The sequence below is a fragment of the Hypanus sabinus genome, chromosome 29, assembly GCF_030144855.1.
Source record: "Hypanus sabinus isolate sHypSab1 chromosome 29, sHypSab1.hap1, whole genome shotgun sequence".
In the NCBI taxonomy this organism is placed as follows: domain Eukaryota; kingdom Metazoa; phylum Chordata; class Chondrichthyes; order Myliobatiformes; family Dasyatidae; genus Hypanus; species Hypanus sabinus.
The window spans coordinates 2,534,114-2,547,506 of NC_082734.1; the positions used below are offsets into that span (position 1 = coordinate 2,534,114).

At 44.1% G+C, this 13,393-nt stretch overlaps 1 protein-coding gene across 1 annotated transcript in view; it reads left to right on the forward strand.

Moving 5' to 3' along the window:
- The first annotated feature begins 4,377 nt into the window (after nucleotides 1-4,377).
- The window catches only part of LOC132382723 (coiled-coil domain-containing protein 42-like), a 13,221-nt gene continuing 4,205 nt past the window's right edge, over nucleotides 4,378-13,393 (forward strand). The window contains exons 1-2 of the mRNA XM_059953174.1: nucleotides 4,378-4,727; nucleotides 10,591-10,705. Of these exons, the coding sequence (XP_059809157.1) occupies nucleotides 4,378-4,727; nucleotides 10,591-10,705 (465 nt within the window). The remainder of the gene's footprint in view (nucleotides 4,728-10,590; nucleotides 10,706-13,393) is intronic.

Consider the following 13,393-nt stretch of genomic DNA (forward strand, 5'->3'; position numbering starts at 1 on the left):
AAATCTTAAAGACGAAACAATTAGGATCACAGAAATGATCGCGTTTTGTTGTTTTATACAGTCCCAGGCGAAGCTCGCCATTTCATATTGGTTACTTTATGACGTTATTCCTCACTGTGCTCCATTGATCCTGGCATAAATTTCCGTCCTCACTCTTTGCTCACAAAGCTGCTTAATTTCACATTTGAAAGTTCACTCGGTTCGATGTGAAATTACAATCATGAGTTTTTGTATTTCTGATTTCCAGAATTACGAATATTCAATTCGTAATCCTGCCTGTTTAAGCCCAAAATAGACGCTAATCTTTAAAGCAACCGAGAACCACGAGGTAATGCTCTACAAAAACTGGTCCTTCTGTTCAACTCTCCATGCCGACCATACATACCCATCCTTTACCTGTTTCTGTCCATTTGCAAACAAACTTCTGCTAACAAGGTACCTGTCCAGATGTCTTACAAACGTTGTAATTAGGCCAGGCCCTGTTTCTTTCCCTGGCACTTGCATTTCCGCTTCCTCGTTCCATATATCCAGCGCACATTTTGCGGGAAAAACTTGGTCTTCAAAAACTCTTTGAGTATTTCCTCTCTAGACTGAACTGCTGTCCTCTAGTTTTAGACCACCGTACCCTAGGAGAACATAGTGACTTTATCAATGTCCCCTCGTGATTTCATCTTCTTTCAACTGACATCGCTCCACAGAAAACAGTTATGGTGTGTGTGTGGGGTGGGGGGGCGAGGGCGGGGGTTCTCCGTCGGCGTGGTCGACCATGGGTACTGCGCCTCTGGTAGTCACCAGGAGTTGCTTCTCCAGGGCTCAAGCCAGGGCAGAGTTGATATGGAGATCCGTCTGTTGCCCATGCAGTGGGACCCCCCCCCCCTCCACCCAGCAGCATCGCAAGAGTTGCCGTGCCGGTGCTGGGTACAGTAGTCCGCCGCCTTCGGGACTTCGATTCCGGATTTTTACTCGGGGTTTACTCCCGAAGCCTTTCCCGTGAGCGGGCATAGTCGCAAGGCAGCGGAGGTTTGATATCAGAGTTTTCCCTCTCCTGGATGAGCAACCATCCGTGGTTAACGAGCTCCATCTGCTGGAGCAGTTGGTTTTAAGGCGCCAGTGGCCCGTCTTTGCCCCACCTTTGACCCTTCTCCTGTCAGTGAGAACAGCTCCGCCGGGCATAGGAACTATGCCGGACGTGGAGGCCAGGAGTTGGACTTTGCTGTCAGAGGCTGTTTGAGACGCACACCATGAAGAACATTTGTTTAGCATTGGGAGCTCGTCCCCACGACCACTCTTCAGCTATGACTACCCTTGGAGCCAATGCAATTGTGGTCTATCAAGTGTAAAACCATAACTCTGTGTTCCCAGGCCATGCGGCTTCTGTGTCTCCTCAATGCGCGCTCTAAATGTTAAGCACATCTTACCGACCTGACCTGCACCGTAATGCTCATGGCTCCAATTCTCCATAACTCATCTGAGGCTGGCAAGCATAATATATGAGACAATTTTAAGCTCCAGCAGAGAAAGAAACTGAAAACAAAAGCAATTATCAGAGGAACAGGAACATACAGAAATGATTAGAAGAATTAAAGTGAAACTTAGAAAGAAAATGTAATGACCTGCGAGTGGTAGTAGGAATTCTTGCACGAAGTCCGACGTTGTCGGCACTTTCCGGGTACATTGCATCAGTACTCGCTGCAGACAGGAAAATGGATGAGTGCGAAATGATCTAAAATGCGGTGGCGTTTTAAAAATAAGACGGGACTGGGTATCATGGAAGGTATTAAGGTGGACATGGTTCCAAACGGTTGTCCTAGCCGGGATGGTAGTGGGGATAAGCTCCCACTACCGAGAAAATGCCCCCAACGGCGTGCGTCTCAAATTCAAAGGTTTCAAAAGTGCTTTTAATGTCCGAGAAATCTATACAATATGCATTCTGAAATGCTTTTTCTTCACAACCATCCACGAAAACAGAGGAGTGCCCCCAACGGTTGAATGACAATTCAATATTAGAATCCCAAACTCCCTTCCCCCAGTTCTCCCGTCCGACGCGTAAGCAGCAGCAAAACAGACCCCCCCCCCAGCAAAAAGAGCATCGGCCCCCACCCTAACCCTAATGCGAGCACTCAAGCGTGAGCAAAGCAACGACAAAGACACAGACTTGCAGCACCCAAAGGCTACTCGTTCACCCGGTGTTCTAATTAGGGAGAAAGAGATGTCTCCGTTTAACAGCGAGAGGAGGGGCATAACAAACAGCTCGTTGACTTACGATGTTAAAAGTCCGTTGCGTCGTTTTTTTCCGAGCTCTGTGCCCAAAAATCTCGAGTCTCTGGGCACACAGCCAGAGATCTTCTGTCTCCCACGCCACACCAATTTCCTGCGGGACAGTGACTTTCAGTTCGCCCGTCTCCAGAGCCACGAGATCCCGGACTTCCGAAAGCGAGCTAAGCTCTTGGAGGCCGCAGTCTTGGCACGTCGATAACGGCCAGTCATGAAACCCCGAGAGCGGGTCCCATTCCCACAAAGAACCGAAGTCAGCGTGTAACTCCAGGCCAGGGTCTTCAAAAGAACCCTGAGAGGGAAAAGTAGAGATATTAAAGATGGAAATAGAGCTGTTTCCGAAGATGCAAGCAAAGGAGTCGCTGTTAGGCGCCATTGCCTCTGGTACTCAAGTCCAACTCCGGGACATCGCGTGGCGGAACTGTTCACACTGACAGAGAAGGGGCGGCGGCGGGTCACTGGCGACCTGAAAACCAGTTGCTTCGAGCAGGTGGAGCTTGTTAGCCTGAAAGGCAGCACACCTCGGAAAAGGAAAACTGATGAGAAACCTCCTCCACCTTGCGGCTATACCGACTCATGGGAAAGGCCCCTAAGGCAGACTGATGTTGATTCAAAGTAATTCTGTCAGCTCCTGCAGTTCATCCACCGTCGAAACGGTAAGCCTGTCATCCGTTTTGATACCAGCGTCTGGACCGAGGGGGATCGTGACGTTTGTGCAATTATGGTCCTCATACACCTTCTGCTCACAATTTTGTGACGCCAGTCTCCACAACCAACTGAAGACCTGGGGCGACGGGTGCTGGGAGCCACTAGTCATGGACCCGCACTCAGCTGGCTAAGGCAGTTTGGTCGGTCTCGTCTCATGAGGCAAAAGATAGTGTTCAGCAGCCATCTTGGTGATGGAGCGGCCCTCTTCAGGGACCGCACTGCTCTCCCCTCACGGGAAAGGGTCTGAAAAAAGTGACCTAAAGAAGGCTTGCCTCACCCTATCTTGTCAGCATACTGCTGCTAACTGGACATCTATTTTGCAGTCGAACTACCTCAAAAACCACAAAAGAAAGAATAGCCACCAGAAAGCCGAGCAAACTCTGTGTTGGAGCCTGGAACGTCAGGACACTCGTGGACAACAGGATCAGTAACAGACCAGAGAGGCGAACTGCTCTTGTGCTTCATGAAGTACAACGTCGACATTACAGCGCTCAGTGAGACACACCGGGCCGAGTCTGGTGCAATCACAGAATTAGGGGCTGGCTACATGTTTTTCTGGAGTGACAAGGGAAAGGATGAGGCTAGAGAATCCGGAGGTGACCACAATCGTGAGGGACCTGGAGTCCCTCCCCAGAGGTATCAACGATCGCCTCCTGGTAATGAGGCTGACTCCAAGGCACATCTGACTCTGATCAGTGCGTCCACATCCACCATGCCCTACACCTCTGAACAGAAGGAACTGTTCTACCAGGAACTCGGCTAGCTGCTCCACTCTGTCCCCAAAGACGTCAAGATACTGCTACTTGGCAACTCTCATGCCCGAGTAGGCAGTGATCATCAGTTTGTCCAGAAGTCATGGGCAAGCATGGCCTTGGAAAGGGGAATTCAATTGGGCAGCTGCTACGCACCTTCTGCACAGAAAATGGACTGACAATCACCAATACCCTCTTTCAGCTTCCAGACATTCACAAGGCAACCTCGAAGCACTCGCGCTCCAAGAACTGGTACCTGATTGACTACGTGATCAGAAGGCGCCGGGTCATCAGGGATGCGATCATTACCAGAGTGATGCGAGGTGCAGACCACATCTGCAAGCTGTCATTTCAGATCGCCAGGGCACACAGGCGCCAGCAGGCTGACACTAAGAGGAACGGCTTGCTGACCCCAGCATCAAATAAGAATTGTTTAGCAAACTGAGGAACAACTTGAGCAACTGCTGGTTTTTGAGGAAGCAGAAACAGAAACAACATGGGCTGTATTCAGAGACACCCTGAACAGTGCGGCAGGTGCCGTTCTCGGGCACACCCAGAGGAAGTATGAGGATTGGTTCGATGAGAACAACTTTAATATCGTCTCCCTGCTCGAGCAGAAGCCTTTGCAAGCTGGCTCAGTGACATGCAGTCAACCTCTAAACATGACCGACCGAAACACCTCCGTAGCAAGGTCAAGGCTGAGCTACGGAAGATGAAAGATCAGTGGTGGGAGCATCGGCACTGCGCGGACCGGAAAAACACAAAGAGGTATTTTGATGGTCTAACGGCAGTGTACGGACCTTCTTCCAACATCATGGGACCAGTCCGCTCCTTGGGCGGAAGGCTCTTCTCTGACGAAGGCGACATCGTCCAACGCTGGGCAGACCATTTCAATCAGCTGCTGATCAGGCCATCCCAGACAGTCCAGGCCATAGAAGACGTGCCCCAGCGCCCAGTCTCAGAGGCCTTTGATGATCGGGGGGTAGAAGCTAGGTAGGCAGGCAGTCACCCAGCTGCGGCCGGGTCAGGCCCTTTATCCGGATGGGCTACCACCAGGGGTCTTCAAAGAGGGTGGCGAAACCCTTCTTCAGAGGCTGACAGAGCTCTCGCAGCAGTTCCGGGGGAAAGCCCGTGACCCACAGGCCTTTAAGGTTGCAAACATTATTCCCTGTATGAGAACTAGGGGAACAGGGCATCAAACTAGGGGAACAAAGGCCCATCACTCCAGAGCATAGTCCGTATCATAATCAACAGATGTACCTCTGTTACGTACTCGTGACACATGACAGTGGAGCCCTTGTCATGTGACTGGGGTTGAAGCTGTACTGGACTTGAAGTGATGGTCTTGTGATGGTGGAATGACGTCATTTTCCCGCCAGTAGAGATCATGTGACGGGTTTTTTTTACAGGTTATAAAAGGTAGACCCCACCCGGTGAGGAGGGGCAGTTCGTGGCTGGATTTGCCAAGTTGACTTCATGTCACTGCGTGTTTGAAGTGATGACGCAGTTTAGTTGAAGGATGAAGTTTTTATTTAATGTCTAAAGTTTAAAAGGTCATTGCCAGCAGGATCTTTATGATTCTGTTAGTTTGAGAATTAGAGGAGAGTGAAGATTCGAAGTTCGGAAGTTAAAGATCGAGGAGAATCGCTTTCTACGGTGAAACGGGGCCGACCTTTGTTTGATCCTTATTTGGAAGGATTTCGTTGACTATCTTCGTGTTAATCCCTGGGTAACCAGAAAGGATTGAAGGTAGTGGAGAAGGAAAGGTCAGTGCCTTTAAGCCGTTCTGTTTCGTAAATTCTTCGGGGGAAGTTCGATGTCGGGGATCGAAGCAAGCGACGTGAAAGAGAATTTAAATCGTCCTGTAAAGTCTCTCCTTTTAAATGGACTGTGAGCATATTGAACTTTTGGCAATACCACTTTAAAGAACTGTTTTGGAATATCACATTACGAACTGTTTGAACAGCCGCTCAGCAGCTGTTTCCGGTTACGGTAGTGTTTGTTTACTTTTGGGGGGTTTGTTTTCGGTGTTTAATAAACGTGTTGTTTGTTATAAGAAACCCTTGCCGATCTCATATATTTATTGTTGCCTGAATACGTAACATTAAATATGGGGGCTGCGTCTGGATTGAATCATTTGAGTTTGAATGCTTGCTGACTTTTTAATCGGTGTTTTGGAAACGGGGATTACTCGGTTCTTTTGTTTGGCTTGATGTGGTATTCGGCAGCAATGAATATTGATGAGTTTCTGGCTTCGCCAGCTGCGGAGGTGTTGGCGAAGGCGAGAAAAACTGAGGTGTTTGAGATAGCTAGTAGATTGCGACTTAAAGGTATTTTGCAGACTACTTCTAAGGCTGTAATACAGAGGAAAATCGCGTCACACTTTGTGGATTCGGGTGTTTTTGATGAATCGATTTTAGAGTCGTTTCAAATAAGTAATCTGGAGATGCAGTTGCAAATCGAACAAATGAAATTGGAACAAAGTAAAGCTGATTTGGAGAGGTGTAAATTGGAGATGGAACAAAAGCAGAGAGAATTTGCATATGCAATGCAGGAATTAAAGTCTGGAAATCAGTCTGGTTCTAAAAAAACGTTTGTTGCTAGTCAAGAAATTAAATTGGTCCCTCCATTTAGTGAAACAGAAGTGGAAAGGTATTTTCAACATTTTGGAACTATTGCTCGGATGTCAGAGTTGCCGAAAGATAAATGGTCAGTGTTGTTACAGAGTGTAATTACAGGCAAAGCACAACAAGTTTACACAGCTTTAACAGCTGCACAAGCTCTTGATTATGATATTGTAAAGAGGCATATTTTAAACGCATATGAGTTAGTCCCAGAAGCATATAGGGAAAGATTCAGAAGTTTGAAAAAGTCTGTGGAAAAAACTTATGTGGAATTTGCCTATGCTAAAGCTATGTATTTTGAGAGATGGGTTTCTTCTAAAAATGTAAATGGGGATTATGATACATTGAGAGAGCTGATTTTAATGGAGGAATTTAAAAGAAGCATTCCTGTTGAAGTAAGGACCTACTTAAATGAGAAGGATACTGATAAATTGCAGGACTGTGCTAGATTAGCTGATGAGTATGTTTTGATCCATAAGAACAAATTTCCTCAGGGCAGAATTTTTAAGAGGAAAAATAACATGGAGACTCCAGGTAAATCTGAAATTAAATCGGAGGTTAATGAGAAAGTTGATGAGAAAGGAAAGCCTGTGAAGGAAAGACAGTTTGGTCTTACTTGTAACTATTGTAAGAAGCCTGGCCATGTAATAGCTAACTGTTACAAATTGAAAAAGAAAGAGAAGGAAGCAGTTCCAGATGCTTGTGTGCAACATACTGAAGCACCTGTAAAGTTACAGGGTTCGATAAACATAAATGAGGCTTTGTTAGAGTCTGACCAAGTTAGTCATTTTATAACTGAAGGGTTTGTATCCTTGAAGGAAGGATCTACTCTGGTGCCAATAAAAATCCTTAGGGATACTGGTGCTTCTCAGTCATTGATGTTAGACAGTGTGTTGAAGTTTAATGAAGAGTCTGATACTGGTGAGGTAAATTACATGAGGTGTTGGAAGTGATTTTATGCCTGTACATTTACATAAAGTAAATTTAAAGTCGGGGTTAGTTACTGGATTTGTTAAAGTAGGATTACAGCATAGCTTACCTGTGAAGGGTATTTCTTTATTGTTAGGTAATGACTTGGCAGGTGGAGAAGTTTTTCCTGAAGTGCATTTGACAATGGAGTCAGAGGAACCAGAGTTGAATTCTAACACAGATTCTTCCTGTGTTGTGACTAGAGCTATGGCTAAAAAGATTGATGCGCAGAATGAGGTTGTTATTCAGGACTGTTCAACTCAGGATTCGAGTTAGAGGACCTTTAGCTTTGTTGAAAGAACAGTGGATTAATAAGGAAGTACACACTACTTTATTGGACTACGTGTTGAAATTTAAGGACAGGTTACATAAAGCTTGTAGCTTAGCTAAGGAAAATCTAAAGTTGGCTCAGGAGAAAATGAAGACTTGGTATGATAAAGACGCTAGGATGAGGATGTTTAAGCCTGGAGATAAGGTGTTGGTTCTTTTCCCAGTGCAGACAAATCCTTTACAAGCTAGATTTCATGGTCCTTATGAAATTGTGTCTAAAATCAATGATGTGGATTACGTGGTAAAAACTCCAGATGGTAGAAGGTCAACACAACTTTGCCATATAAATATGTTGAAACCATATTTTGAGAAACAATCTGATACTGTGACTGTTGTGGTTAGTGAGAATGAGTTTGATTTAATTAGGAACATGATAGATGATTCATCTGACTTTCATTCTAAATCCAACATTGTTTCTGTTAGTTTACCAAATTCAACCATTCTGGAAAATATTGATGAAAAATTAGCACATTTACAGTTAGAGCAGAGACAACAGATGAAGGAGTTGATTTTTAAATATAGGGAGTTGTTTCCAGATGTTCCGAGAAGGACTACTATAGCTTCACATGATGTAGATGTTGGGGATGCCAAACCTATTAAACAACATCCATATAGGATGAACATGGAAAAATGTGAACTTGCTGAGAAAGAAATTGAATATATGTTAGAGAATAATATCATTAGACATTCTAACTCGAATTGGAGTTCGCCAGTGTTATGGTGCTAAAACCAATGGTAGTATTAGGTTTTGTACGGATTATAGGAAGGTGAATGCTGTAACGAAAACAGATGCATATCCAATTCCTAGAGTAGATGATTGTGTAGATAAAGTTGGAAAGGCAAAGTTCCTTACAAAGATTGATTTATTGAAAGGGTATTGGTGTGTTCCATTAACGGACAGAGGTAGAGAGATTTCTGCATTTGTAACTCCATCTGGGTTATATGAGTATAATGTTCTTCCATTTGGGATGAAGAATGCCCCAGGTACTTTCCAGAGGATGATTAACTTTGTGATTCAGGGATTGAAAGATACTGATGCTTATATTGATGATTTAGTGACAGGAAATGATTCTTGGGAAGCACACATTATTGCGATGGAGAAATTGTTTGAAAGGCTTTCAAAAGCTAACTTAACTATTAATTTAGCTAAGAGTGAATTTGGACATGCCACTGTGACTTACCTTGGTTATGTTGTGGGTCAAGGTAAGGTAGCTCCTGTTCAGGCAAAAGTTCAGGCAATTTTAGAGATTCCCACTCCAACGGGGAAAAAACTCTCAGAAGGTTTTTGGGAATGGTAGGATATTATCGGAAATTTTGTAAGAATTTTGCTAATGTTGCCCTTCCATTAACTAACCTTCTGCGGAAGAATGTGAAGTTTGTGTGGACGGTGCCTTGTCAAGAAGCATTTGAAAAATTGAAAACAATGATATGTCAACAACCTGTGTTTAAGGCACCTGACTTTGGAAAGCCCATTTCATTGGCTGTGGATGCTAGTGATGAGGCTGCAGGAGCAGTATTAATGCAAAGGAATGAGGGTGATGAGGTTGATCATCCAGTAGCTTACTTTTCTAAGAAATTTAATAAGCATCAAAGAAATTATTCGACAATAGAGAAAGAATTGTTATCTCTTGTTTTAGCTTTGGAATATTTTGAGGTATATGTTAGTACAACTCAGAAACCACTTATTGTTTACACTGATCATAATCCGTTAGTTTTTCTGAGTAAGATGAAAAACAAAAACAGAAGGTTATTAAATTGGAGTTTGATGTTACAAGAGTACAATATTGTGATAACTCATATTAAAGGTAAAGATAATGTGGTTGCTGATTGTCTATCTCGATGTTGAATGTAGAATGTAATTTTTTTTATGGAGTGGTTTTTTTTTCAATTGTAACACTCCTACTGTATTGTGACTTATAAGCTGTTATATGATGGTGTTGTGTATTGTGTATGTTATAAAATTTATACCTTTGTTTTTCTTGTAAGCAATTGTTAAAATTTTTGTTCTTGTCAGACCAAAAATGTTTTTTTTTTGGAGGGAGGTGTTACGTACTCGTGACACATGACAGTGGAGCCCTTGTCATGTGACTGGGGTTGAAGCTGTACTGGACTTGAGGTGATGGTCTTGTGATGGTGGAATGACGTCATTTTCCCGCCAGTAGAGATCATGTGACGGTTTTTTTTTACAGGTTATAAAAGGTAGACCCCACCCGGTGAGGAGGGGCAGTTCGTGGCTGGATTTGCCAAGTTGACTTCATGCCACTGCGTGTTTGAAGTGATGACGCAGTTTAGTTGAAGGATGAAGTTTTTATTTAATGTCTAAAGTTTAAAAGGTCATTGCCAGCAGGTTCTTTATGATTCTGTTAGTTTGAGAATTAGAGGAGAGTGAAGATTCGAAGTTCGGAAGTTAAAGATCGAGGAGAATCGCTTTCTACGGTGAAACGGGGCCGACCTTTGTTTGATCCTTATTTGGAAGGATTTCGTTGACTATCTTCGTGTTAATCCCTGGGTAACCAAAAAGGATTGAAGGTAGTGGAGAAGGAAAGGTCAGTGCCTTTAAGCCGTTCTGTTTCGTGAATTCTTCGTGGGAAGTTCGATGTCGGGGATCGAAGCAAGCGACGTGAAAGAGAATTTAAATCGCCCTGTAAAGTCTCTCCTTTTAAATGGACTGTGAGCATATTGAACTTTTGGCAATACCACTTTAAAGAACTGTTTTGGAATATCACTTTACGAACTGTTTGAACAGCCGCTCAGCAGCTGTTTCCGGTTACGGTAGTGTTTGTTTACTTTTGGGGGGTTTGTTTTCGGTGTTTAATAAACGTGTTGTTTGTTATAAGAAACCCTTGCCGATCTCATATATTTATTGTTGCCTGAATACGTAACACCTCTCACCTCCTTGATGACCTTGTCTCAGAGAGCCATTGTGGTTTCAGATCTAGCACAGGGAGAGTGGATATGATCTCTGCTGTCAGACGGATCCAGAAGTGCCAGGAACAGAACCAGAATCTCCACGTCCTCTTTGTGGACCTGACGAAGTCATTTGATACCGTCAGTCGAACAGGCCTATGGCGCATCCTTCCAAGATAGGCTGCCCCCCCCCGCCCCTCCCCCCCCGAGGCTGGTCAGCCTTGTCAGGTCATTGCAAGACAGCATAATGGCCAGGGCCATCGAAAACGGCTGCACCCTGACCCCTTCCTAGTAACTAACAGGGCTGTGTCCTTGCGCCTACTCCGTTCAGCATGCTGTTTGCCATGATGCTGCTCTCTGCTCTCTATCAGACTGATGCGGGGATAACAATTTGCTACAGGACTAAAGGATGCTTCTTTGATCTGCGACGCCTCAAGGCCAAGACCAAAGTCACCAATCTACAGGAAAGATATCAGAATGATTGAAAGAGTACAGAGAAAAGTTTCGAAAATGTTGCAAAGACTTGACAATCTGAGTTAAAGGGGAAGGGTGAATAGGGTAAGACTTTATTCATGGAGCGTAGTAGAAAGAGATTTGACAGACGTGTACAAAATGCTGAGGGGTATAGATCGGGTCAACGCAAGCAGATTTTTTTTTCTACTACAGTTAGGTGAAACTGGAACCATAGGTTAAGGTGTGAAAGATGAAGTTTTTAATGAGCACACGAGAGTGAACTTCTTCGCTGAAATGATAGTGCGAATGTGCCACGAGCTGTCAGAGGAACTGGTGGAAAAATGGTCGATTTCAATATTTAAACGAAGTTTGGCTAACTATATAGTTGGGAAGGGAATGGAGAACTATGTTCCGGATGCGAGTCGATGGTACTAAAAAAATAACAGGCGCACGGATTGGATGGGCTGAAGGGCCTGTTTCTGTGCTGTCGTGCACGACGTGACTCGAATGAAACGTGTGGATTCACTTCTTACAATGACTTCACGGTTGATGAAATTAAAAGGGGATTCTGTGATTAAAATGATCAATTATACAGGCTAATGAATATCTGAAGCTTTCTCCCGCATACAGTCGTCGAGGCACGACGATCGTGAAAATCGAGAAAAGAGATGTCTCCTGGATATTGAGAGAGGAAGTGGATCTGACATCGTGCGGAAAATGTAGCTGATGTAAAGCGCTAACCATGATTAACAACCCGAAGGTTAATGTATGTTGTGTATTAAAGATCTCCGTTTTGTAATTGCTGTGTATGCATTCATTTCATTTTAATAGGCCTGCAGATCATAGCTCACAGAACAAAACGGTGTACCTGGATATTTCAGAGTAGAAATGGAGAAGTACAGGAGTGTGGAAATTCGTTCGAGAAGGATGCGTTCATTTCTGCACAATGTAGCTCGAACAGTTGTGAGAGTTTTGCATTGTCAATATGTAACAAGTTGTAATTAGTAAATGGAATAATAACTTCCCTTCTTTCTTGCAATCTGCCTATTTTTCTTTTCTTAATTAAATGACTACGTGTACTTATTGTAATTGTCCCTGATGGCATCTGCTGTACTCGCAGGGGAATTGCAACGAGAATAAATAGTCGTTCCACTCCATGTCCAGCCATAGATTTTGCATTTGTGCGTACTCCGTGGCCGTCACCGATTATGCCAAAACCACTATACTGCTTGCTAAAGAGATTTATTATCCAGTTCTTGCAGCAATCGGTATCCCTAGTAAAACTCTTGAAAAGTTCTTCGCCGTGTGATTCATGAATGTCAGAAACACACTGAGTCTCAGCAATTTGCAGAACGGTAAACTTTATTTTTCGAGTCTGCAGAGTCGGACCCAACCAGCTCCTGCTAGATTGAGTGCCGAATTACACTTTGCACAGTTTTTATACCCTACTTGTTTACGACTTTGTGAGTTGCACCCATGTGAGGTGCAGACATTCTTCCTTAATCTCATTACAAAATTACAAATGTGATTACCCTTTGGCCCACTTATCAGCCTCAGCGCATTAACACCGTTATTGTTCAACCGTTAAGCATGTCTTCCCGTTACCCGTATCGCTTCTTTAATCAGCAAGCTATTGTTTCATCCTGATTTTGCAAATTGGTTTATACGTTGCCCTGCAAGTTGCTTTGCACGTTCTTTCTGAATCAGCACATTCTAAATGGACTCCTTAAGTACCGTCTTTAATTTAATCATTTTCTCTCAATGAACACTTGCATAAGAACAGAAATTGACGTGGCATATTGATGAAGGTCAAGTGGTGGGTGTGACGTAGCATCTCTTTGACATTATTTCCGATGACTGGTGCGTCCAGGGATCCCAAGGTTAGGGACTTGACTGCGTGGATACGAAATTGGCTTGTCTACAGAAGGCAGAGGATGGTAGTAGACGGGGGCTACTCTATCTACACGCCAATAAGACTGTTACTTGTACTGGAGCCAGTGATGTCTGCGAGTCTTATGAATGACTCGGAAAAGGAACTGGAGGGGTTGCTTTTTAACTTGCTGATGATACTGGAGTTGGATATGTTGTGAGTAGCACAAATGTTCCCATAGATCACAATACGATGGAGGCAGGATGCGCGTCGACGTGGCAAGAGGGGTTGATCATGAAAAGCCTCAGGTGAGAGACGTTGGAAGATCTAGCTTGAGGGCGGAGTACATTATTCATGACAGGATTTGTAGCAGCGAGGACGAGCAGAGAAAACTTGGGTACAAGTTCACAGATCCGACAGAGGTTTCCCGAATATTGATAGGGCGATTAAGAAAATTCATGGCGTACTGACCTTCAATGCCAGGACAATCGGGTTTAAGAGCCACA